We start from the raw sequence: 27,535 nt of genomic DNA, 5'->3' as shown, positions 1-27,535 counted from the left end.
TTTTCTCACAAATACAGTCTCATTTCATTCTCAGCATAGACCTGGGAGGTTGCAAAGTGGGGAGTATTAACTACATAGAAAAACTAATGAAAATGAGATTCAGAGGATGTTACCAGCAGTTAAGAAGTTTTGGCTTCAGAATGTGAAGTTATATCATCTGTTAAAGTCCGGTATTCTCTTTCTGCTGCCCCAGGTGGTAGCTACACTTTAAACGACAAAAAAATAGATACAACTCTGCTAATGTTACATTAATGCACAGTAGTAGAGCAGGGATTGTGGTATGCAAATTAAGAGAGAGAGAGATCTAGTCACTTATGATGGAGCAGGATAATGTGAGAGAAAAGAATGTGTGCATCTCTATGTAACTGGATCACCTTGCTGTACAGTAGAAAATTGACAGAACACTGCAAACCAGGTATAATGGAAAAAATAAAAATCATTATAAAAAAAGAAATAAACATTATAAAAACTTAAAAAAAAAAGAGAGAGAAAGAGATGCAAAACAGCCTCAGGGATATTCAGCTATTGGGTAATTTCTTAAAGTTCTCGTCAGAACCACTTTAAAAGGAAGTGGTTTAAAACCGATGGTCATAAACCATATTTGATGATATTCCAAGTATTTCTCACCTCTTACAGTCTAATAGACATATGAACATCTAAAGAGTGACTATAAACCGTTTTCATCATGTGTACTTAAGTCCGTACATTCTGCATAAGCACAGAAGCCAGTAGTGTTCCACAAACCAAGGCTTCTTATGATCAGTACAATTTTGTGATGGCTCAGAACAGTCATCAAAATTATATAATTTGGGGGTATGTTATTAATATTGTTACTCTTGAGTATGGCACTGAAGGAGTCGAATAATAGTTTCTCATTATTAGTGGTTTTATCTTATTCCCTTCTGTGATACTTTGCTGCCAAAAAACCCTACTATTCAGCTCCCTTTCCTTCTATGCCTTTCACATCTCTTTTAGCTCTGTATGGCTTACGATTTGCACATATAGCCTTTGAGGATGGGGAGTCAGGTGTATCTACACAATTTGTCTTTTTCTGGGAAGTTTAGCATGAGACACAGAAATTATTTTAACTCCTCTTGTTTTCTGTACATGGCATATATTAAGTTTACTAGTTAGAAACAAAATCACTTAAAGAATGAAAGTATTGTTTTACACTACACATGGTTTCTAAGACTTGAATCTGGGCTTCCCCCGGTTTTCAAGTCTGGTGCTTGGAATGGCCCTTCTACTCCTTAGACCAAAAATAGCTTTTTTCCATTAGATCAGTGTCTCCACTCATGAGTATGTGTTATTTCTGACCTCTAGTACTTTGAATCTAGTGCTCTGTTGTTTCTTTACCTTTCCTTTCCTTTGGACCTTGAGTGTAGCAGTGAAGCTTCTCCTCTTCTGTTATTTAATATATGTCAGGAGGAGGTTTGGAAACCTTAAGCGCATGTGGGATAATGTTTGAGGTCTGTTTTGTTTTACCATGCTGCCTTTAATTGCTATTTGCTTACCTTTGTTAAAAACCACGGAGATCGGAGATCCCGTCGTGGCGCAGCGAAAATGAATCCGACTAGGAACCATGAGGTTGCTGGTTTGATCCCTGGCCTCACTCAGTGGGTTGCCATGAGCTGTGGCGTAAGTCGCAGATGCGGCTCGGATCTTGCGTGGCTGTGGCTGTGGCACAGGCTTGCAGCTATAGCTCTGATTAGACCCCTCGTCTGGGAACTTCCATATGCTATGCGTGTAGCCCTAAAAAGCAAAAAAAAAAAAAAAAGGAAATCAATAGGAGAAAAATGATGTATTTTAACTGTAAAATTATATTATTAAAAATACATGCATAGGGAGTTCCCATTGTGGCGCAGTGGTTAACGAATCCGGCTAGGAACCATGAGGTTGCGGGTTCGGTCCCTGCCCTTGCTCAGTGGGTTAAGGATCCGGCGTTGCCGTGAGCTGTGGTGTAGGTTGCAGATGCGGCTCGGATCCCGCGTTGCTGTGGCTCTGGCGTAGGCCGGTGGCTGCAGCTCCGATTCAACCCCTAGCCTGGGAACCTCCATATGCCGCGGGAGTGGCCCAAAGAAATAGCAAAAAGCCAAAAAAAAAAAAAAAAAAAAGCATATTTAAGGAAGGCAGTATAGTTGAGGGAATAAGAATTCTCATGTCCTAGACTTAAATACAGCTTCACAACTCAATAGCTGTGACTTTGGACTAATTAAGGTCTTGTTGGCCTCAGTTTCCTTGTCTACAAATGAGTATAATACCCACTTCAAGGTTGTTGTGAGGGTTAAGGAGCTTATACATGTAAAGCATCTGGCACAGGGTAAGCACTCAGTAAAGATTAGCTATTTTTATTGTTATTCATCTGGATCCCTGGGATTCGTAGACGTGTTTCGGGGGAACTTGTTTCCTGATGATTATAGGATGTTTTGTCTGTGTACGTTTTTCCTGGGAGATTCTCTCTGGCATGGGAATCGCCACGGTTCTTCCAGCAGGTGTCACCCTGTCTCCTTTTCCCCCCAAAGCTTTCCATGTGTTTCGGCCTGTTCTATTTAAACTCAGAACAAGTGTGTCCAAGGATCAATGTAGGTGCTGTCCTAAAAAATAAAGGGGGGGGAGAGAGAAAAAAAAACAAAAAAAGAATCCCAAAATGAGAGTATGGCAAGGAAAAGAGACAGAAAAGAGAAAAAAATTAGTGGGCGTGATGAAATATTAAGAATAGTTGCCTTACACAACACAGAATGCTTATCCCTTGCCAATAACCGTTTGCTTCTAGGCTACCTCCCCATCCCCAAGAAGACTAATGAAAATTAAATGGATCAATTTATTTTTACATAAATTGGTAAATAATTATCAATTAAATTATAAGATAAATGGTAATTATCACTTGCATCATAAATTTGCAAGTGTGTGAGCTGTCAGGATTAGTTAGGGTTCTGATATGGCTCGTGCGGAAACCCAGGTTAAGAGTGTGTTCAGTCTGCATAGAGCAGAGTCCCTGGGCATTGGGATGCAGTGAGGGACCTAAGAGCAAAGTCACACTACTTATATTCAGATTTTAAGACTTTCATTCTTTCTTGTCAATCTTCATCTTAATGCATTTCTTCTTTTTCTTTTTTTTTTTTCTTTTGTGTTTTGTCACTTTAGGGCCACACCCTTGGCACATGGAGGTTCCCAGGCTAGGGGTCACACTGGAGCTGCAGCTGCCAGTCTACACCACAGCCACAGCAACGCAGGATCCAAGCTGCATTTGTAACCTACACCACAGCTCATGGCAACACCGGATCCTTAACCCACTGAGCAAGGCCAGAGATCGAACCTGCCTCCTCATGGTTGCCAGTTGGGTTTGGAACCGCTGAGCCATGACAGGGAAACCCCCCTTAATGCATTTCTTATTGAATGAGAAAAAGCTAACAGGAAGAAACAAGGGCTGCGGCAGCTGAGACTAATCATGCGTGAGCAGAAGGCCCAGGCCGACCCTCAGAATCCCCACACTTCCTATTTTTCTGTTCTCAAAATCTGGTCAGTCTGTTCTGGGAGTTCCTCATATTGTGATTTCTGAAGTCTAGAAATGACCTAAGTAGCCTCTATTACTGAGGAATCACCTAGGATGACCGAGGAATGCAAAAAACTCAGTAACAGGGCTATAGTAAGAGTGTTCGACAAAATTATCTCTAAACTGCTTTTTGGGGTCTAAACTGTTATTGTAAAAAAAAATTTTTTTTAACCTTTATTATATAGAAACAAACAACAGAATGCCAGTCTGCCAGGTAATAAAGTTTATCAAAATAGTCACCCTGCCGAAAATAGAAAAACAAGTTCTATTATAAGGGCTTCATGGGGATTTGTCAAAACAGGAAAATATTGTAATTCTGTAGCTTTAAGAAAGCCAGCTCAAAAAAAAAAAAAAAAAAAAAAAAAAAAAAAAAAGCCAGCTCATTTCAGGGCCAGTAGAGTGGGAGTTATGGCACACTCTTGTTCTTACTCACCAAAAGGCCTGTTGTGTCTCAACAGTAGCCACATCTCCACTGAGTTCCCTCTGTGGTCCTGATGGAATTACCTTAGAACTAGTGGAGAAAACAGTCGCTTGTAATTCTCAGGCCCCCAAGCTCTGACCAGTGGCTATTGGATCAGAAGTTAAAGGAAAATAGGGAGCTCCCATTGTGGCTCAGTGGAAACAAATCTTACTGGTGTCCATGAGGTTGCAGGTTCAATCCCTCACCTCGCTCAGTAGGTTGGGGATCGTGTTGCCATGAGCTGTGGTGTCGGTCGAAGACGTGGCTCAGATCTGGTGTGGCTGTGGCTATGGCTGTGGTGTAGCCCGGCAGCTACAGCTCTGTTTCGATCCCTTGCCTGGGAACTTCCATATGCCACAATGTGGCCCTAAAAAAAAAGGCTAAAAAATTTTTAAAAGCTCATTTAATGTTAATAATATAAATAATGTTTTATGGAAAATTGTTTCCTAACCCCAAAAAAAATTTAGTGAGAAGAGTTCTGTTGCTTTACATTTTGACAAATGTCCTTAATGTTTGGTGTAATTTAAAAAAATCTAGATTCATTTCTTTGAATCTGTGTTACATCTACCACAGTACATTGTTTTGGCTGAAGTGTATGAAGCAAATATGTCAGTTTTGACCTCACAGACCCTCTGAAAGGATCTCAGGGACCCATCCCCAGGGTTCCACAGACTGCATGTTAAAACCCACTGCCGTAATGGAATGTTTGCCATATTGTCACTAAATTGTGAAAAAGTGCCCATGCCCTTAAAACTCTAGGTTTAGAGTTCCCTGAATGCAATGAATGTGTAGGATGAGTTGCACTGCTAGTTATACTAATATCCCGCTGGGGTCATGACCGAGGTCATTATCTTTGTTCCTCTTCTCTTTCTTTAGGTGACCTAGTGATTCTCGATGGCCCTCCCACTAGCGGCTGGCTGCAGGGCCGGAGCTGCTGGGGTGCCCGGGGCTTCTTCCCATCCTCGTGTGTCAGGGAGCTGTGCCTCTCCTCACAGAGTCGGCAGTGGCACTCCCAGAGCGCCCTTCTCCAGATTCCTGAATATTCAATGGGACAAGCCCGGGCGCTGATGGGGCTTTCTGCCCAGCTGGACGAGGAGCTGGACTTCAGAGAAGGGGATGTGATTACCATCATTGGAGTTCCCGAACCCGGCTGGTTTGAAGGGGAGCTAGAGGGTCGAAGAGGCATTTTTCCAGAAGGCTTTGTAGAGCTTCTGGGGCCCCTGAGGACTGTGGATGAGTCGGTAAGTCCAGGAAACTGCGATGACCGCATTTCTAACGGTGAAGCAGATACTCCTGTGGGAGAAGAGGAGAGAGAGCTGGAAGAGGACAGCCAGCAGCCGGGTACCTACGGAATCGCCCTCTACAGATTCCAAGCCCTGGAGCCCAATGAGCTGGATTTTGAAGTCGGCGATAAAATCCGAATCCTGGGGACCCTGGAAGATGGCTGGCTAGAAGGGTCACTGAAGGGCAGGACAGGCATCTTTCCGTACCGTTTCGTAAAGTTATGTCCTCAGACAGGGGCGGAGGAGTCCGTGGATCTGCCACAGGACAGCAGCCTCACCAAGATCCCTGACACGTCTTTGGACCTTTCGGAGAACTCCTTCGAAGCAGAGGAGGAAAAACATGAATCTCACGAGTATGATGTGGAGAAGTCCAACTGTGTTATTTCTGAAACACCCATGTCCCCCTTGGAGCATCTGACTTCTGAGTATGAAGAAGACAAAAACTCTCACTGGGATGCTGGCACCATGGGAGGGCCCCCAAGGAGCCCAGGCATGGGGCCTGAACAGCCTCTTGCCAGAGACGCGTCCACGCCGGAACCTTCCGAGGTCATCAATGGTGTTGCATCCCAACCTCCAGTCTCTTTCCATCATCCCCAGTTGCAGAAAAGCCAGGATTACTCTACAGCAGGCGGGAGCTACCCAAGCCCAGACCAGTATTCTGACCCTCTTCCTCTAGAAGCAAGGACGAGGGACTACTCCAGCCTACCTCCCAGAAGAACACACTACCAGCCAAGAACCCCTCAGAGGCCAGGGCCACCTCTTCACAGCGCCTCTTCCCTTCCAGCCTCCAGGGGAGCCCGACCCAGCCAGGTGAGCCCTTGGCCCCAGGGCATGGCAAGGTGTGTGAAAAAGCACCGCACACCCAGAGAAAATGCTTCCAGCCTTTGCTCTGCATCAGAGAGATCAGAACTAAAGCCCAGTCCACAAGGCAAGGCGCCCATCCCAGAAGCAGCGGCACTTCCACAAGGAGACGGCAGCACGGACCTGGATTCTAAGTTAACGCAGCAGCTGATAGAGTTTGAGAAGAGCTTGTCAGGGCCCAGCACAGAACCAGATAAAATTTTGCGCCACTTTTCAATTATGGATTTTAACTCTGAGAAGGATATTTTCCGAGGTTCCTCCAAGCTAGTCACCCAGCATGAGCTGCCCGAGAGGAGGAAGGCTCTAAGGCCACCGCCACCCCGTCCCTGTACTCCAGCACCCACTCCTGCCCATTTGCTGGGGGACCAGAACCTGAGACCGGAACCCCCGTTGGCAATGCGACCCTCTCGCCCAGCTCCCCTGCCTCCCTCAGCCCAGCAGAGAACGACTGCAGGAGCCACCAAGCTCCTAACTTGTAACCGTCCTGCCTGGGAGCCCAAAGAAAAGGAGCACCCTGAGAACATGGAAAAGACTCTGGACCAGACTTCCCAGTGTCCCTTAGTCTTGGTGAAGATTCAGGAAATGGAGCAGGATTTGGATATGTGCCTCAGGGCTCAGGAAGAGCTGAACTTGTTGCTGGAGGAGAAGCAAGAGGAATCACTAAGGGCAGAGACCCTTGAAAATCTTAAGCTGTGTGAGAGTAACATTGAGAGTTTGAATCTGGAGCTCCAGCAGCTTAGAGGTAAGTGATGAGGAGATAGTGTATACTTTCTTCTAGAAACCCACAAGTCCAATTAACAGCTGACCCAGGTTTTTAAAGGATATGTTACTATCTTTGATGGACAGTTAGGAATGATTTGCTTTTCATGACCTGGTTTCTTATTCTGCCACCACAGTTAGAATGCCAGATACCTTGATGGTTTCAGAGTGCCTGGAAAGGAATCCTAAGGGAACTTTGGCCCAGTGCTGCATACCCAAAGCCATTGCAAGCCACGGATTCTCTATTACTGCAAGTTTTGAGATATAATTGTAAATTATTCATGTATTAGATGAACAGGTGGCAGAACAAAAGTCTCCCAAATTCCAGGTAGCAGGAATTTCTCAATAATGATACTTTTTAGAATTAGTGGGATTCCACAGAAATGTTACGCTTTTTATGTTGTGCTATACGGAGTAATGGGCTGGAACTAAAGGATGAAATTGGTAGTTTGTTTTTTAATTCAACTGACCTTTTTCGGGACTAATTTAGTAATTCATCTGGTGTTCTTACTTTTTTTTTTTTTAATTCAAAAAGTTTAATGTGGAGTTCTTGTGGCTCAGTGGTTAAGAAACCTGACTAATAACCGTGAGGTTGTGGGTTCGGTCCCTGGCCTCGCTCAGTGGGTTAAGGATCTGGTATTGCCAGCAAACGCAGCTCGGATCTCGAGTTGCTGTGGCTGTGGTGTAGGCCGGCAGCTGTAGCTCCGATTCGACCCCTAGCTTGGGAACCTCCATATGCCGTGGGTGCGGCCCTGGAAAAGACAAAAAGACAAAAAACAAAGTTTAATGCTATGGAAGACTTACTGTAGGTAGGTGTAGTCTTAATTAGTAAGACTTTCCTTTATTCGAATTCACTGAACACGTATTGGCTGCGGTAATACTGATTTGATTGATTTTCAATAGGTGTATTATATGTATCAATTACTAATATAATGAAATTATTTATTCCCTGCAATTACTGGAAGTGCCCCTTGAGGTCATCTTTTTCTATCTTCCTGAAAATTATATCCAACAATATAAACAGGGACCAGTTTTCATAGGGTTACTTGAGATGCTCCCTCTCAGGCTTGAAGTCATAAGAATGTCCTCCAAATAAAAGATAACTCTCAGAGTTCCCTTCGTGGCTCAGTGGTAACAAACCCGACTAGTATCCATGGGGATGTGGGCTCGATCCCTGGCCTCAGTCAGTGGCTTAAGGATCCAGTGTTGCAATGAGCTATTGTGTATGTAGGTCACAGATGAGGCTTGGATTTGGTATGGCTATGGCTATGTTGTAGCCTGGCAGCTACAGCTCTGATTCGACCCCTAGCCTGGGAACTCCATATGCCATGGGAGATATATATATATATGCAGTCCTCACCCTTTTCTGGGGGGCCATGCCTATGGCATATGGAAGTTCTCTGGCCAGAGATCAAACCTGCACCACAGCAGTAACCCAGGCCAGGCCGCTGCTGCGACACCTGATCCTTAACCTGTAAGCAGTCCCTTGAAAGAAGTAGAAATGAATCAGTTTGAGCACCAGGCTTTACCCCTCTAATCCAGTTCCAACCTTGAAATTTAAGGCATAAGATTTAAAAAACTTTCGATACAGCATGTACCTAATTCTGATTAATATTATATGTAGTTGTTATATGCCTCTCAATGAAAATGTTAATAAGCCTCATGAGAACATGATACTGTGTGTTCGTCAGTGCATTTTACAGGTAGTAAACTCATTAAATTTACTGGTATGTTTTACAGGTAGTAAACTCATTAAATACTTAATGAATTGAATTTAGTTTAACTGAATGAAATTGAAGTTTCTGCCCTACCTTCCAGAGCTTTCACAGATCTCCTGCCTCTATTGTTACTTTCAACTTGGAATGCTGGGGCTCTGGCGCCTGTTGGTACTGAGATGCTGGTCTCCATGTCAGACACAGTTAGTGGTAGCAAAATAGTCCAGTGCTGGGCCAGATCCAAAATTATGTTGTTGTTTTTTTTTTTTTTTTTTTTTTTTTTTTTAAGAACCGCAGCTGTGGCATAGGGATGTTCCCAGGCTGGGGCTCAAGTCTGAGCTACAGCTGCCGGCCTCACCACAGCCATAGCAACTCAGGATCCAAGCTGCATCTTCAACCTACACCACAGCTCGTGGCAATGCCGGATCCTTAACCCACTGAGAGAGGCCAGGGTTCAGATCAAACCCGCATCCTCGTGGATACTAGTCGGGTTTGTTAACCGCTGAGCCATGAAGGGAACTCCCCAAATTAGGTTCTTTATTGTAGCTATTGCTCCTCTTCCTTCTCCTTTTTCTTCTTCTTCTTTTTTTTTTTTTTTAAATAAGAAAATGGGAAAATACCTAGCTGTGTTTATTACATGGTAGGCATTTAGTAGGAGTTTGAAAAATTAGAAGAAAATATAATTAGGAAGCACTTCTAATTGTAAGCCTTAAGTATAAGAAGAAAGTGTATGGCTTTATTTATTTGAACTCTAGTCATTTGGGGGCTCTGGTTTGTGCTTTGTGGTTTTAGAGCAGGATATACCTGACTGTATTGTTTATATTCAACTCCATCTTTTTTTTGGCCGCTCCGAGGCACATGGAGCTCCTGGGCCAGGGATTGATCAGATCTGAGCTGCAATTGCAACTTCCACTGCACCTGTGGCCACGCAGGATCCTTAACCCACTGTGCCAGACTGGGGATTGAACCTGCATCTCGTTGTGACACGGTGGGAACGCCATCATTCAACTCCACCTTTCTCAGATGAGTGTGAATCTAGTTGGATCAACAAGGAGTACATTCAATGGAATTACGTATGGGCTGGTATAAAGATCTCCATGATGACCACACTTAAGTACATGCAGCCTTTATAGTATTCTTCATATCACTCCTTCTTAAGACTCTGGAATTATGAAATCATGAGGATTCATTTCCTAGAAGCTCTGTTTTGTTTTGTTTTGTTTTTCAAATCTGACATGTTACCTTTTATAGTTTCCTATTTCCTGCAGGTCTCTTGCTTCTTTTTTATTTTCTTTACATATGGTAAGAATAGTTGTTGGGAAGTCTGCCTATGATAGTTTCAAGATACTAAGTTTTTTAAGATCTTAAGTCTTCATGGGACAGTTTTTGATGTCGCACGGTGCTCGTTCGTGTGGTCTAGACTCCTTGTGTATCTGGTTATCTTTCACTGTGTGCTACCCATAGTATTTGGGAAATATTAAGATCTGAGATGAAGGCATCTGACTCCAGAGAGGATTTGCATTTCCTTCTGCCAGTTGTTTGTGGTCAGCTGGTGTTTCCAAATTCCTGAAAGATAGTAATCTTTGCGATTCAGGAACAAGAAATTGAAATTTCTGGTGATTCCTAAAATTATAAATGATTCTGTCTTATAAAAATAGACTCTTGGGAGTTCCCGATGTGGTTCAGTGGGTTAAGAACTTGACTACTATCCATGAGATGTGGGTTTGATGCCTGGCCTCACTGAGTGGGTTAAGGATCCAGTTTTGCCATGAGCTTTGGTGTAGGTCAGAGACGCTTGGATCCTACGTTGCTGTGGCTGTGGTGTAGGCCAGCAGCTGCAGCTCCAATTCAACCCCTAGTCTGGGAACTTTCATATGATGCGGGTACTTTCCTAAAAAGAAAATTTAACTGTAAAATAATACCGTAAGTATTTAGTATTTAAAAACGATTCTTAGAACAAAATTTTAAATGCAGAAAGGATTAGTTGCCATATCTGGTGGCATTGATCTTTTCTTTGTGACTAATATTCCAGACAAGAAAAGTTTCCGTTTTGCATTGATGTTGATTGAATTAAGTGTATCCAAAAGCATTTTCAGGTGAAGCCATTAAGATGCATGTTGCTTAACTAAGCTCATTTTCTCTTTTCTTTCTTTTTTTTTTTTTTAACTTTATTGAAGTGTAGCTGATTATCCTCTCTTTTTTTTTTTTTTCTTTTTGTCTTTTTAGGGCTGAACCTTTGGCATATGGAAGTTCTCAGGCAAGGGGTTGAATCAGAGCTGCCTGCTGGCTTATGCCACAGCCACAGCAACGTGGGATTCGAGCCACATCTGCCACCTATACCACAGCTCACGGCAACGGTGGATCTTTAACCCACTGAGCGAGGCCAGGGATGGAAACTGTGTCCTCGTGGATCCGAGTTGAGTTTGTTACTGCTGAGCCACAATGGGAACTCCAGATACATTTTTTTTTTTTTTTTTTTGTCTTTTTGCTATTTCTTGGGCCGCTCCCTCGGCATATGGAGGTTCCCAGGCTAGGGGTCGAATCGGAGCTGTAGTCTCTGGCCTACGCCAGAGCCACAGCAACGCAGGATCCGAGCCACATCTGCGACCTACACCACAGCTCATGGCAATGCCGGATCGTTAACCCACTGAGCAAGGGCAGGGACCGAACCCGCAACCTCATGGTTCCTAGTCGGATTCGTTAACCACTGCTCCACTATGGGAACTCCAGATACATTATTTTTTTAAAAATATTTTTGGAGTTCCCATGGTGGCTCAGTGGGTTAAGAACCCGACTAGTATCCATAAGGATGCAGGTTTGATCCCTGGCCTCGCTCATTAGGTTAAAGGATCCAGCATTGCTGCGAGCTGCAGTATAGGTCACAGGCACGACTTGGATCCAATGTTGCTGTGGCTCTAGTGTAGGCCAGCAGCTGCTGTTCTGATTCGACCCCTAGTCTGGAAACTTTCATATGCTGCAGGTGGCGGGTTTGATCCCTGGCCTCACTTAGTGGGTTAAGGACCAGCATTGCCCATGAGCTGTAGTGTAGGTCGCAGACGCAGCTTGCATCTGGTGTTCCTGTGGCATAGGCCAGCAGCTACAGCTCTGATTAGACCCCTAGTCTGCCAACCTCCATATGCCAAGTGTGCAGCCCTAAAAAGCAAACAACAACAACAAAAAGACACAGAGCAAACCTTTTTGGGTGATGTTAAAATAATGGGAGCAAGATGATTTAACACTATACAGAATCGTGTTAGAATTGCCAATTTATGGACTTAATTTTGCTTCTAAAATTTGCTATTTCTTGGATCATCACTTATAAGATTTTTATAAAATATACTGTGCAAGGAAGCTGATTATTTATTTTATTTGCAAGAGTGACTCACTGTTAGTAGCAGACCGGGCCATGAACGCATGCTTTATAAACACACTTGTAACGTAGCAACAACTGCAAGAATGCTGATTAGATCCTGATCACTTCTCTTCTGTACTCTTGTCCAGTCAACCTTAATGTTTACTCTGTGTATCTGTATTTTCTGCTCTTGCTTTCAACTTGACATTGATGCATTCTTTCAAACCGGTAATGTCTCTACGTTTATTGTCAAGCTTTATTCTCACGGGAGAATTATAGTATTTTTCTCCTGTTTTCCAGATTTCTTGGCTGCTTTTTCTTAGGATTCAGAAAAACATATATATTTCCTGAGAAATGCTGGGAAGGAATTCCTATATGGAAACAACAGTCAGTTTAGCTCCACCTTAAACTAATTTTAAGGCTTAAAGTACCTTGGACCATGACGGTGTTAGAACCCCAGCTGTAATTTTGCAGGTGGGCTGGTCTAGTTATGATTCACCCTCATGAGTCCTTGGTAATCTTAGTGTATTTTAGAAAAGGTTTCCTTTTAGACTCCTTACCTTGCCATGGACTTTGAGGTTTTTGACTTCTCCCCAGAGGGCCTCTGAAACAAAAGCCGAGTTTGCTGGGACTGGTAGATGTCCCGGGGCAATGTAGTTTCTGTGGTTATTTACCTCTCTGGATTCTAGTTTCCCTTTTGGTTTTGGCCTGTACTCTGCCATCGTATTATTGTGTTGATAGTTTTAAGATTTTAAAAACAGTTCCTCCAACTTAAAAAAGCTTTCTTTCTGTGAGAAGATTGGTCCAAACAACCTAGACTTCAATTATTGGAAATAGAAAGTCCTACATTAGTATTTGCAGATAAGTCAGAGCTTGGTTCTGAGACTTAGGAGTTTTGAATTTGGAATTATTATGTAACGTCAGGGCAGAATACTAGGAAACATTTATATGAGTGCAGTTGGGGAATGAAATCTCTTCGGGGGCTTCAGGATGGTGTTCAGGACAGTCACGCATTCACTCAGCAAATGTTGGTTGAGTTTTTGCCACGTGCCGAGCACGGTGTTAAGGGCAGGATATGTAGAAAACAACAACAGCACAGATGTGCTGCTGTCTACGCTCCAGGAATTTATGGCCAAATGAGTTGCTAATTGATGAGTTAAAGCCCACATCAGTACCTTCGGAGTTCCAGTAGTGGCTCAGTGGTTAACGAATCCGATGAGGAACCGTGAGGTTACGGGTTCGATCCCTGGCCTTGCTCAGTGGGTTAAGGATCCGGCGTCGCCGTGAGCTGTGGTGTGGGTTGCAGACACAGCTTGGATCTGGTGTTGCTGTGCCTCTGGCATAGGCCGGTGGCTACAACTCTGATTAGACCCCTCGCCTGGGGACCTCCATGTGCCGCAGGAGCAGCCCAGATTTATCAAATCTGATAAATAGGTTGACTTCTGAAACAGTAGAAACATTCAAAGGTAGTGCACAGAGTTTCAGATTTCCCAGTATGTGTTGCTCTTAGAAACTCTAGTTAGGAGCACCTCCTAAAGCTCTGAGGAAATCTCATTGGAGCATAGCATGGTCCTTTTCTTCCTCTAGGAGAGGCTCTCGTGCTTGAATGTGACACACAGTCAGGGTTGTACATTCATTTTTCTACTCAGCAAATATTTCATGAGCAGATGCTATGAGCCAGGCACTGGCTTATTACCTTGATTAATAAAAAGGACGCAGTCATAGTATATTTGTGTGTCTTTGAAACTCTCGTGATCGTACTGATATTGACCTATGTATCTACCTATTTATTTATTCACTTTTTGTCTTTTGTCTTTTGGGGGCTGCACTCTCCACATATGGAGGTTCCCAGGTTAGGGGTCGAATCGGAGCTGTAGCCGCTGGTCTACACCAGAGCCACAGCAATGCGGGATCCGAGCTGCATCTGCGACCTACACCACAGCTCACAAAAACTTTGGATCCTTAACCCACCAAGCAAGGCCAGGGGTCAAACCCACGTTTGACCTATGTATTTAATCACATTGTCTGTCTCTCTTGCTGCCTTTGAATCATGGCCATGCTTATTTTCCGAGTGGGCCAAGACCCCATTATTCTCACTCAGTGTGGTGGATGGTAAACTATGGAGAGTCAGCCTCTTCTGCAATAAGAACCTCACTCCTAAACTTCTCCCCTTAAGGTAATGCCAAGAGGAAGGTTGACCAGAGACTCTTAGGGTACTTTTTAACTTGAATTTTAAATGATTATCCTGCATCAAATCAGAAAATGTTTTTTAGGAAAGTAACAGTGTCAGCAAGATATTGGGTGAGATCTAAGGCCTACTAAAGAGTGCCTTTAGGTTAACCAGTTGGAGAGTGACTGATATGGAACCATAACGTCTTTATAATAAAGTGATACATAATAGGAGTTTCTGTTGTGGCATCCGACTAGTATCCATAAGGATGCGGGTTGGATCTCTGGCCTCGCTCAGTGGGTTAAGGATCCAGCGTTGCCGTGAGCTGTGGTGTAGGCCGGCAGCTGTAGCTCTTATTCGACCCCTAGCCTAGGAACTTCCGTATGCTGCAGGTGCGGCCGTAAGAAAATAAATAAAATTAAAAAGTAAAGTGATACATAATATTCCAGATAAATTTTTTTAAATTAAAAGTATAGTTTTTCGGAGTTCCCGTCGTGGCGCAGTGGTTAACGAATCCCTAGGAACCATGAGGTTGCGGGTTCGATCCCCGGCCTTGTTCAGTGGGTTAAGGATCCGGCGTTGCCGTGAGCTGTGGTGTAGGTTGCAGACGCGGCTCGGATCCCGCGTTGCTGTGGCTCTGGCGTAGGCCGGTGGCTGCAGCTCCGATTCAACCCCTAGCCTGGGAACCTCCATATGCCGCGGGAGCGGCCCAAGAAATAGCAACAACAACAACAACAACAAAAAGACAAAAGACAAAAAAAAAAAAAAAAAAAAAAAAAGTATAGTTTTTCTACACAAGCAATTCATTATTCTGAACACTCCTTGGAATGCCTCAGGTATAGGAATAAGTTATTTCTCAGAGTACTAAAAGTTAATAGAGTTAAAAAGCTAAAGCATTTTGGGAGTTTTCTGGTGGCTCCCAAAGGTAGTTAAGGATCCAGCGTTGTCACTACTGTGGCTCTGGATACTGCTGTGGTGTGAGTTCAATCCGCCCCTGGCCTGGGAACTTGTATAAGCCATGGGTGCAACCAAAAAAAAAAAGCCAAAATATTTTTTGTGATCTTCCAAGATAATAGAAGTCTGTGTAAAAGAAATAATGACCTTTCTTCCTCGTTTGTCAGTACATAAGAAAAAAGCCAGTATCCTCGGCTTGTGTAACATCTAGTTCAGGGTGTTGGCTCAGTAAAAATTAGCTCAGTATTTGTAATGGATTTTTATCATGGTATAAAACAGCAGCCATAGTCGGAAGCCATGAAGAGTATGTTGATTCAGGACAGAAACTGGTTTTCCTTTTCCTTTTTATGGCTGCACCTGCAGCACATGTGGAGGTTCCCAGGCCACGGGTCCAATTGGAGCCACAGCTACCAGCCTTTACCACAGCCATAGCAATGCCAGATCCCAGCCACCTACGAGGCAATGCCACAGCTTGCGGCAACGCCAGATTCCAACCCACTGAGTGAGGCCCAGGGATCAAACTTGGCATCCTCATGGATACTAGTCAGGGGGTTCTTCTCTCGCTCAGCCACACTGGGGACCCCTGGTTTTCCTTTTAGGATAGATGGCTTAATGTACGTGAAGAAATGCAGCTAGGAATGGTTAACTTCATTATGATTAGGCTCTTTGCAGTTTGTAGTATGGCTTTGGCAGCAGTTCCTCACCCTCAGCTCCAGGCAGAGAGGTGGCGAAACTGGAATAGCGACACAAATTTCAAGCATGGCTTTCAGATTTCACCCAGGCTTTGTAGCGTCTCACCCCGTCTCCTGCTAGCTTGGGACCCTCAGCCACAAGCATTCCTACTGCCACTGGCTACCTGAGCGTGCTGACTCCTGCTATTCGCTTTACCAGATGTAGCAAGACCTCAAAGATGGAAAATTCTGAGGCAGTCATTTATTCGATAAATATTACTGAGATGCTGCTATATTCCAGCCAGTGTTCTGGAGTTACAACAGCGATCTCTGGCCCTTGTGGTAAAAATATGCATGTCTTAGACGGCAAAAGAACCTGTGTAATCAGGGAAGACCTCACTGAAAAGTGACATTTGAGTGAAGATCTGAATGATTTGAAGCCAAGTCATTTGGCGGGGGAGTGGGGGGTGAGGGGAATTGTTTCAGGCAGATAGGACAGCAAGCAAAAGAGTGTGCCTTGTGTTTGAGGAATAGCAAGGAGGCCAGTTCAACTTGAGCAAAGTTATGGGCTTTGTAGCTCATCATTCAGAGTAAGACAAGAATCCAAGAGAGTTCCGAGCAGGGTGGTGATATGATCTGACTTGGCACTTTATGGAGTTATTATGACTGTGGTTTTGAAAGCAGACAGAAGAGACACAAGGGAAGAGACCGAGGGACCAGTTAGGAGGCTACTGCAGTGATCCAAGCAAGAAACGGTGGTAGCTTGGACCAGGATGGTAGAGTGGAGATGAGGAGAAGTGCTCAGTTGTTTTGAGCATTACATATAAGGTATATTTTGAGTTGGAGCCGGTAGGACTTGCTGGTGGTGAGGCGTAAGGGAATGAGCAGAGTCAAGGATGACCCTGAGATGAAACAGCCATGAGGATTGGGGTTGCCAGTAATTTCTTTCTTTTCTTTTTTTTTTTTTTTTTTTTGTTCTTTTAGGGCCACACCCGCAGCATATGGAGGTTCCCAGGCTAGGGGTCCAATTGGAGCTACAGCTGCCTGCCTATGCCAGAGCCACAGCAACGCGGGATCCGAGCCACATCTGCGACCTACACCACAGCTCATGGCAACGCCAGATCCTTAACCCACTGAGCAAGGGCAGGGATCGAACCCGCAACCTCATGGTTCCTAGTCAGATTTCCGCTGTGCCACGATGGGAACTCCAGGGCTGCCAATAATTTCTTACTTAATGGTAAGGAGTCAAGAGATGCTAGTGGTTGGGGAAGTGGGTCAGGGCAGAGGTCAGCTGCACAATTTGATATACAGGCCCAGAGTTTAGAGGCGTTAGGCCTGGAGATACATATTTGGGGCAAATAAAATTTAACAGCACGTAGACATAAATCCTGACATCACATAAACATTTAAAACCATGACATTTAATGAGTTACTTTTTTAAAAAAGTATAGCTAGAGAAAAAGAGAAGTGAGTGAGGGAGTGAGCCTCACTGGGAGTTTTCTGGACGATAACAACTCCGGAAGAGTAATATGGTGACAGCAATCATAATGAATTGAGAACTTAGGACTTGTCAAACAATGTGCTTGGAACTTTTATACACTTTTTCCAGCCCCCAAAATTGTCCACGTCTCTGACAGCTGAGAAAACCAAGGTTTGCCCAGAGTCTCACCGTTGTTAAGTGGGAGAGCTGGGATGCTAATTCAGATGTGTTTCATGGCACCACTTTATGTACTTTCTCACTGTGCCACACTGTAATGCCAGCCTGTTTCAACTTAAGAGGGACTGGAGTTCCTGTCGTGGCTCAGTGGTTAACGAATCCAGCTAGGAACCATGAGGTTGCGGGTTCGATCCCTGGCCTCGCTCAGTGGGTTGAGGATCCGGCGTTGCCATGAGTTGTGGTGTAGGTCGCAGACGCGGCTCGGATCCTGCATTGCTGTGGCTCTGGTGTAGGCCAGTGGCTACAGCTCCAATTGGACCCCTAGCCTGGGAACCTCCATACGCCGAGGGAGTGGCCCTAGAAAAGGCAAAAAGAAAAAAAAAAAAAAAACTTAAGGAGGGACCACTTAACCTGTAAGAGCAGATGGTAAGAGCAGCACCTGGAAAGGTCAGGTCTACAAGAACTCAAGGTGGAGGGCTCCTGGCTGACGGCTCTTGCCAGCTTACTTCCAAAATAATGTGTGTCAACAGTAACATTTTACAGCACTCTCATCTGTTGAAAACTATTTGCTACGTTACATATACCTGGATTTAGGAGCATATATGTGTGTATTGATACATATTTTTAAAGTATTAGGAGTTCCTGCTGTGGCTTAGTGGGTTAAGGACCCGACGTTGTCTCTGTGAGGATGCAGGTTTGATCCCTGGCCTTATTCAGTGGTTAAGAATCCGGCATTGCTGCAGGCTGTTTCCTAGGTTTTAGATGTAGCCCAGATATAGTGTTGCCATGGCTGTGGTGTAGGCCTCAGCTGTAGCTCCGATTCAGCCCCTAGCCTGGGAAGTTGCATATGCGGCCATAAAAAGAAAAAGACAAATTAATCCTTCCTCACAGATGTTGACTGCCTGCTTATTATGAAGTTACTTAATTTCCAAGATGTTTGCCCATTCATGCTGGTAACATCCCCAAGCTGCTCACAGTGCCATTTTCTCTGTTTGAACCGTCACCTAACTCACCTTTAAGTTCATCGTAAAGTTTAAATTCTGAAACATCTCAAATGCTTCTCACAGCCCTGTCCCATTTATAATGTTGACATCCTTCTGGAGTTCCCGTCGTGGCACAGTGCTTAACAAATCCGACTAGGAACCATGAGGTTGCAGGTTCGATCCCTGGCCTTGCTCAGTGGGTTGAGGATCCGGCGTTGCTGTGAGCTGTGGTGTGGGTCGCACAGGCGGCTCGGATCCTGCGTTGCTGTGGCTCTGGTGTAGGCCAGTGGCTACAGCTCCAATAAGACCCCTAGCCTGGGAACCTCCATATGCTGAGGGAGCAGCCCTAGAAATGGCAGAAAAACCAAAAAAAAAAAAAAAAAAAAAAAGGTATATCAGCTCTCCCCCCAGCCCCTCTTACTTTTCCTGTATTCCAGTTTTTATTTCCTTTCACAGTGCTCTTTTCTCTCTCTTTCTGCCTTCCTCTCTCCCAGTCAGTTGTCTTTTCATTAGGGCTTAGTTTTTTCCTTTACTGGGGAACCCACATTTCCATCTTAGGGGTCTCCTACTTTTCCAGATCTTCTTCCCAAACACAGCCAGAGGCTCTAGCTGCATTGATACCCCATGAATAACTTTAACCACAATGATAGGATCTTCTTACAGCGCCTCCTAATTAACTAACCCTTAGGCTACACTGAGAGGCAGCTACACAGAGTGGAAACCACATTCCTGGTCAAGGAATTCCTTGAATTCCTACTGTGTGCTGGGTGATTGGGTACAAAGGAGAGGCCCCCCGGGCTCACCAACATTGAGGAATGTGGAAGACAAAAGAAATGAACAAGCAAAGGAGAAGGAGCTGGTCCAGGGAAAGAAGAGTTCTTCAAGACCAAGTGACTGAATCCAGGAAGTTCCTGAGAGACCAAGTAAGATGAAGTCTCAGAAATGACCCTTGGGAATTATAGCCAGTCTCTTGCAACAGACCATGATGGAAGATAATGGCACAGAGGGAATGTATATGTACGTATGACTGGGTCACTGTGCTGACCAGCAGAAATTGGCACAATGTTGTAAATCAACTATACTTTTTAAAAAATATATGAAAGGGGAGTTCATATACTGCCGTTGTGGCGCAGTGGTTAACGAATCCGACTAGGAACCATGAGGTTGCGGGTTCGATCCCTGGCCTCGCTCAGTGGGTTAAGGATCCGGCGTTGCCGTGAGCTGTGGTGTAGGTCGCAGACATGGCTCGGATCCCCCGTTGCTGTGGCTCTGGCGTAGGCCGGTGGCTACAGCTCCGATTTGACCCCTAGCCTGGGAACCTCCATATGCTGCGGGAAGTGGCCCTAGAAAAGGCAAAAAGATAAAAAAGGCAAAAAATAAATAAAATTATTTAAAAAAATATATGAAAGGAAAAAAAAGAAATGACTCTTGGATTGAGTGACCTTGTCAAGAGCAGTTTCAGTGATAATAAAGGGATAAAAGCCTTATTAAAGTGGATTAGAGCCAGAGGAAGAGGTAAGGAAATAGAAACATTGAGTGTCTGGCTTGCTCAGAAGGCTTTCAAAGCACGAATTATGCTGTAAAGGAAAGCGAAGAGGAGTTCCCGTCGTGGCGCAGTGGTTAACAAATCCAACTAGGAACCACAAGGTTGCGGGTTCGGTCCCTGCCCTAGCTCAGTGGGTTAACGATCCGGTGTTGCCGTGAGCTGTGGTGTAGGTTGCAGACGCGGCTCGGATACCGTGTTGCTGTGGCTCTGGCGTAGACTGGTGGCTATGGCTCTGATTAGACCCCTAGCCTGGGAATCTCCATATGCCGTGGGAGCTGCCCAAGAAATAGCAAAAAATAAAAGGAAAGTGAAGAAATGAGGTAGTAGCTGGAGGCAGCATCAAACTGAAGGGGCCAGCAGGAGTTGTCAATTCCTTTTTTTTTTTTTTTTTTTGCTTTTTAGGGCTGCAGGTGCGGCATATGGAAGTTTCCAGGCTAGGGGTCACATCAGAGCTGCAGCTGCCAGCCACAGCACCACAGGATCCAAGCCATGTCTTCCACCTACACCACAGCTTACGGTAACGCCAGATTCTTAACCACTGATGGAGGCCAGGGATTGAACCCGCAATCTCATGGTTACTAGTCCGATTCATTTCCTCTGTGCTGTAACAGGAACTCCAGGAGTTGTTTGTAAGATGGAAACCGTTACCACCTGTACCTAAGCTCGGGAGACAGATGGTTAGAGTGGGTGCATTGGAGAGGCAGGACTGGGAGGGGCTCATTCTAGAACAAAGTCTTTGAGGGGTAGAAGGGAGTGGGATCCGGGGAACCAACCAAGAGTTTGGCCTGTTATCAGAGCAGAGACAGTGCCTTCGTTTTAACAAGAGGGAAGCCAGCGCATACAGGTGCAGATGCAGGTACGATGGAGGATTGATGGTGAAAAATTTGAAGAAACAAGCCTACAGAGTTCAGGTAACTTCCCCAAGATTATATAGCTGGTAAGTGGCAAAGTCAGGACTCAAACCCAGGGCTAGCACAGCCTGTGCTTTTAAACCTCTTAAGCTGCCCTGCCCTCTGCCTAGCATCCAGCATGTGCCCAATAAATGTGACCACGTCATTAAACACGGGAGGACCTCCTGTGTGCCCCACATTCAGAGCTGTGTTGGAGATTGCATGTGACCCTTGCCCGCAGAGAACTTGCTGTGTAATAAAGGGAGATTAAATAAGTATAAAACGTCGTAGGTAAGATGAGAGGGATTATTTGCATGGTGCTCTGGAAAATAGCAAGAACTGCGGGAATCAGAGAGTGCCTTTGGGGCAGAGTCTTAGAAAGTGAGGAGGAGTTGACACACGGGCAGAGATGTTAATAAAAGTTGTAATGACCTGTTCTCAACGAGTTGTGTTTTTAACTGTGTCCTCCCTTCTCTTCTTTTGCCTTTCCTCTCCTTTCTCTTTTCTCTCATCGCCTACATCCTGCTGCTGCGTCTTCACTTCTGGCATTGTGTACTGAGAATTTCTACCCTCTTACGGTCATTGTAGCTGATCGCCCACCCTCTAGTAACAAATTACAAACATCATGACAGAGTGCAGCTCAGGGCTTTTGAAAAGAGCCTCTGGAATGTGACTGTTTGTATCAGTGAAAGGGAGAGTCACTATCTACAAGGTTGTGTTTCACCAGTAGGACTGGGATGGAGGAAAATGGAAAAGTTATGCTCTTTCCCTTGGGCCACATTTCTTTGCCGACAGATTTTATCACGTGACTAGAGCAACCTGTTTACAGCTTTTGATTTGTTTTAGGTTTTGGTAATGAGGTAAAGTTGAGGCCCTTTACATCTTTATGCAAACTGTGTCTTTAAAGCCCTAAAGGCAGTAGGACTTTGAAAAAGAGGAGGAGGGTGAGGGTGGGGAGGGGAGCCCTGTATTATAAGGAGCTGTTCACTCTCCACTCATCCAAAAATCATTTCTTTTTACTTTCCTGTATCCTTTTCTCCTGGATCGTTTTATAACTAATATCCTTTTTACCTATAATTTATCCTTTTTATCTCTTCTCTTGGTTGATTTACTGGGTATGTTTCTGATCCTGCTAGCTCTAGCAAAGGGTTTAAGTTGCTCAAGGGAACTTTGTTTTCAATAACAGGGAGAGATAAATCTTTATTTTTTAAACTTAGAAATAAGTAATCATAGAAGTTTAGGTTTAAAGTGGCAGAGAAACTATTAACTTCCTCATTTTATGCTTAAGAAAACTGACAGCTAGAGAAGTTAGGCATAGCTGCAAACTGGTTATTAACAGAAATTGACCTTCTAGAAGCTCGTGTCCTAATTTCTTGTGTGCCCTCTTTTGCACACTCTGTATAACTCATGGTGAAAGCTGTCGTCAGTTTCCTTTTTACTTTATTATTTGTGTATTTATGTATTTATTTATTTTAGTGCCACACCTGCAGCCTATGGAAGTTCACAGACTAGGGGTCAAATCGCGGAGCCAGCCACAGCCACGGCATTAGGGATCCAAGGCTATCTGTGACCTACACCGCAGTGCAAGGCAACACTGGATTATTAACACCCTGAGCAAGGCCAGGGATCAAACCTGCTTCCTCATGGCTATTAGTTGGCTTTGTGTCTGCTGAGTCATGACAGGAACTCCCCAAATCTCGATCTTTATTGGATTTAGGCAGTAGGTTTTAGGTTATTGAGCCAGTTGGTACTGGACAGTTGTTGTGTTGCTGTGCTGGGGTAGGAGATCCTTGCAGTTGGGTGGTGAGGATCAGCTGTGGGGCAGGATGGAAGGAGGCCGGGACTGGAGACAAACAGGGAACGGCAGGCAGTGTGGTCTGTGGGGTGGGGTGTGTGCACACTTGCCTTGGCAGTGGCCCACCCCTGAATTAGACCATGATAGAGTTTGCATGTTTGTTTACTTGGTTTGAGGGAAATGAAGGTTTTACTACATTTTTGAGATACTCCTCTTAGTCTCATGCCATGAAATCAAACAGATCTGGTTCAAATCATGGCCCTGCCTTGTCCTGGTTTATATGATCTTAGGTAGGTTTTTCAGACCATCAGAGATTCTTTGTCTGTGGTAAAGATAATACCATACCTTCTTACAGGTTAGCCAAGATCAAAGAAAATTTATATCAACTGGAGTTCCCATCATGGCTCAGTGGTTAACAAATCCGACTAGGAACCATGAGGTTTTGGGTTCGATCCTTGGCCTTGCTCAGTGGGTTAAGGATCTGGCATTGACGTGAGCTGTGGTGTTGGCTGCAGATGCGGCTTGGATCCCGCATTGCTGTGGCTGTGGCGTAGGCCAGTGGCTACAGCTAAGATTAGACCCCTAGCCTGGGAACCTCCATATGCCGTGGGTGCGGCCCTAGAAAAAACAAACAAACAAAAAATTATATTGACTTCCTAACCCTCATCCTGATGCTAGCACGTAACACATGCTTGACAGCCTGGCAGCTGCCAGGGCTGTTGCTCCTGCTGCAGCAGAACAAAGGAACTAAAAACATTTCATGAAAATCATCAGAAGATTTGACAATCTAGAGGTTCATGCAGCGACTATTAGTAGAGAATCCAAAAGGTATGTAACAGCGCATTAGGTATTTGAGGAAAGGAAAAAGAGGTTGTAAGGAAAATAAAAGCATGGGTTTTCAAAACCGAAGGAGTCAGAGATGTCAATGGGGCCAACTGCCTCATTTGATAGATGGGTCAGTTGAGTCCCAAGAGAGCATAAAGTATTTCACAAATAAGGACTAGATAAAAGTTCAAGGATACTTGAAAAATAACCAGATAGCTAAAAGAGTAATCTTTTTTTTTTTTTTTTGCCTTTTCTAGAGCCACTCCCTTGGCATATGGAGGTTCCCAGGCTAGGGGTCTAATCGGAGCCGTAGCTGCTGTCCTACCCCAGAGCCACGGCAACGCCAGATCCGAACCACGTCTGTGACCTACACCACAGCTCACGGCAACGCCGGATCCTTAACCCACTGAGCAAAGCCAGGGATCGAACCTGCGAACTCATGGATGCTAGTCAGATTTGTTTTCGCTGAGCCACATTGGGCACTCCTAGATGGAAACTGAGAACATGAGTGGTTTTGATGCTTCTCTGACATGACAAGTATAAAGGAAAGAGTGAAAGCACATGTAGCTGTATTCCTCTGGAAGAGTTTTTACGCTATAAAATTACTCATAGACCAGATCAGAATAAAACATTTACTTTCTTTTCCTTGAGTAGGATGTCCAGTGTGTCTGCAGACAGGAGCTTGAACAGCCTGTGATTTGAGTACATATAACTGGTAACCCGAGTCCCATAAAAGCAGAGCTCTCCAATGCAGAAGAGTCCTGCCTCTAACTGAAGGGAAGGGAGTCCCGAAGTTTCTGATGTCCAAGGAGCAGGAAGCCAAACTCCGAGGGCGGGCTCTGGAGGTCCGGTTTGAGCTGCACAGGAAAGCATTTATTCATACCTCTGATTAATTACCTAAGAATTAAAGAGGCATGTGAGACTGATACATAATCTCGCCTCAGGCTTTTAAAGGGGGCTGGTTCTCTTTGACTCTGCTTTTCCCACAAAAAAACCTTTAGAGCAGCAGAATGCTTCTATCTTCAGCGCATAAAGCAGCCAAGCCAGTTTGACCAGCTTGAGGGAAACACCAAACAAAGCTGCCAACTCCAATCACATGAACACTAGTTACTAATTATCTTCTGGGCCCTGTGGGGTAAGAGAGAGCAGCTCACTGATTGGATCCCAAGGTTGAAATACCTCCACATCTCTCTGTGCTCCAACCGGAGTAGCTGGGAGAACATTTCAGTTGCTTTGGGAGATATTTTAAGAAGGACAGATACAGCCTTAAGCTACACTGCACCTGACCACGTTTTAGTCCAGCCCAGGTCCATGGAAGAAAGCGGTGAAACGTGTGTCTTTAAGCACCATGAATATGTGTGAAACTCACGACTCCAGCTGGGAGTATGAAGACTGCAGGAGCCTACAGAAAGGGGACCTCACAGTGCTGGATGGACTTGACCGAGAAGATGACTTGGATTCCCGACACCAGACCACAGGACGGAATCGGCCCTACAGAAAAAGGCATTGTGGATACTGGGATTTCGAGCAGAGTGAACCAAGCTATATGGACAATGAGGAAGCCAAGCAAAGTAGAAAGGACTGTAGGTACCACGGAGATGGGACTCCAGACTCTGATGGCTGTAAGAATTCAGAAAATGTAGATTGTGGGAATCTGAGTCTCTGGCTAAGGACGATTGGCTCACAGGAAGCCCGGATGTAACGTGGAAAGCTGGAGGACTTGAGACAAATGGCTACGTAAATGGCAAGAATCTGAATCATGGGCCTAAAGACTCTAGAGAGACTGGGCAATGGACTGGCCACAGGGATTTGGATGATTCTGTGGGGAATTTTGGTCAACCTCAAGACCGGCATAGAGACCCCAGGAATTTTCATTATAATCTTGAGGATTGTAAAGAAACTAATTTTTATTATCAAGATCTCATCAATTTAGATCATGTTCTGGGGGATTATACTGGTGATCCGTCTGTGGCCCTCCCAGATTTCAGTGGTGTCAGCGCAGGTAAGGAGTTTGTCCAGTACTGGAACGGGGACAGGAATGATAAAATTGATCTCAGAGGAAAGACTCGAGCTGAGGATCAGAGTCATTTTGATACAGAAGATAGAGGCTCTGAGACTCTGTTTGCACACTCTGAGTATAAATTTCAGAATTACAGAGGAACAGATTCTCTCCACCGGATGAAGACCTTGGCGTGTGATGGCATCGACAGACCAGGACTGATGGCCCCCGGGAGCAGAGGGGTCGTCCCGGAGGGACTGCAGGTTCAGTGGACTCTGGGGGACCAAGGAGAACATCGCTGTGACATCCCTCGGGGCTCTTCACTAGAGAAGAATAGCTGGCATTTAGAAGAAGAGAGAAGCTTAAATGGCCCAGAGATTTGGAAAAGGAATAGCTGCTTCCGCCGCACAGCACCCAGCACCCTGAGACGCTCAGAATTTGTGCAAAACAGTAAGAGAGCCCAAGGTAGGAACTCAACCAGCCTTCTTAGAAGGATGAGGCCTGGAAATAGATAAAAGGGGCGATTCTGCCTGGTACGAGCGGCATTTGTATACTTAAGGACCCTGGCCCCTGAAGTTCTTATTAGGTGTATTTTGAGTGAGAGCAGCCTTGGAAATTGAATTCCTCTGGGTGGCACTTTTCAGAGCAAGAGCATGCATAGTGCTGTGAATTTGCGACATGGCTTTCAGAATCAGACTGTTCTCATGGGAACTTTCCTTTACCTTTCCTGGTTTTGTCAGGTCTCCAGTCCCAAATATCTTTCCATTTTAACTTTAATATCTTTTGTGTGTCTTATGGGAACAGCAAATTCATTATCACGGCTCCCAGTGAAATTTATTTTTCCTAGCATGTTCTTTCTCTGAGGCCTTACACTTTAGACTGAGAGGGAAAGAAGTCTTGTTTTATAAATTGTGCATTCCCTGAAATTCAGGAATCTTAAGTGAATGGTGAACACGAAAATTCTTGTGGAAAGAGAATGTGATTGATATTCTTCATGGTGCTTTGTACATGTTAGCTATTCAAATGACTTCATCTCATTGAGCCTTAACCAAGGCATCTGTAAAATGGGATATTAAGAGTCTTCTATCATTAGAGTTTCTTTCTTATCAGTTTGTCTTCTCTTCTTCAGGTCTTGGAAATGAAGTGGCTGCTTATTTTGTTGTTGTGTATATACTGGACTCCCTGTTAAACTTTATTTATTTTATATATATTATCCTCGTGTCAAGCAGACTTTCTGGTTCTGGCCACTTTGGGGGAGTCCAGGTTATGACAAGAGGATAAGGGTTAGTCAGAAAATGTGAAAGATCTAGAAAATCCTTCTCACACCTCTCTCCCCAGTGGGCGCTTTCAAACCTAGGTCTCCTTCAGAATAGGTCCACTGGATAGATTTGTGGTGGGGGCTACCAAAAAGATAAGTCCCTGGTGTGGTCGTGGAACGGCCAGTGGTTGATCCACTGGTCTTCCAACACAGACCTAACTTGAATTTCCAGGGCACCGTTTTGGACAAAGCAGGCTCTCTACCTGCATTTATAAAGATAAAAATGAAACCAAACCCAGCTTTCGTTAGGAGGCTGCAGTATTTATTTAGCTAGCTATTTTTTCCTTGGTGCATTTTCATTCCAAAATGGTAGGGATTGGATTTTTTTTTTTTTTTTTTTTTTTTTGTCTTTTTAGGGCCACACCTGCGGCATATGGAGGTTCCCAGGCTAGAGGTCTAATTAGAGCTGTTGCTGCTGGCCTACACGACAGCCACAGCAACGCCCGATCTGAGCCAGCCGCTTCTGCAACTTACACCACAGCTCATGGCAACGCCGGATCCTTAACCCACTGAGCAAGGCCAGGGACCAAACCTGCAACTCATGGTTCCTAGTCAGATTCGTTTCCGCTGCACCACAATGGGAACCCCGGATTGATTGATTTCTAAAGTCTTTCCAGATAAAAAAATAAAGTCTGATTCTTTGATTCCTTGAAATTCAGGAATCTTAAGTGAATGGTGAACACGAAAATTCTTGTGGAAAGAGAATGTGATTTATATTCTTCATGGTGCTTTGTACATGTTAGG

At 44.6% G+C, this 27,535-nt stretch overlaps 1 protein-coding gene across 2 annotated transcripts in view; it reads left to right on the top strand.

Moving 5' to 3' along the window:
• The window catches only part of LOC100152738 (dynamin-binding protein), a 123,126-nt gene that overhangs the window by 41,955 nt on the left and 53,636 nt on the right, over positions 1 to 27,535 (top strand). For both annotated transcript variants that reach the window (XM_001929395.7, XM_021072337.1), the window contains exon 4: positions 4,890 to 6,899. In XM_001929395.7, coding sequence (XP_001929430.4) covers positions 4,890 to 6,899 — 2,010 coding nt within the window. The remainder of the gene's footprint in view (positions 1 to 4,889; positions 6,900 to 27,535) is intronic.

The sequence above is a fragment of the Sus scrofa genome, chromosome 14 (genome assembly GCF_000003025.6).
Source record: "Sus scrofa isolate TJ Tabasco breed Duroc chromosome 14, Sscrofa11.1, whole genome shotgun sequence".
Lineage (NCBI taxonomy): Eukaryota > Metazoa > Chordata > Mammalia > Artiodactyla > Suidae > Sus > Sus scrofa.
This window is presented reverse-complemented; position numbering and strand designations above follow the sequence as displayed.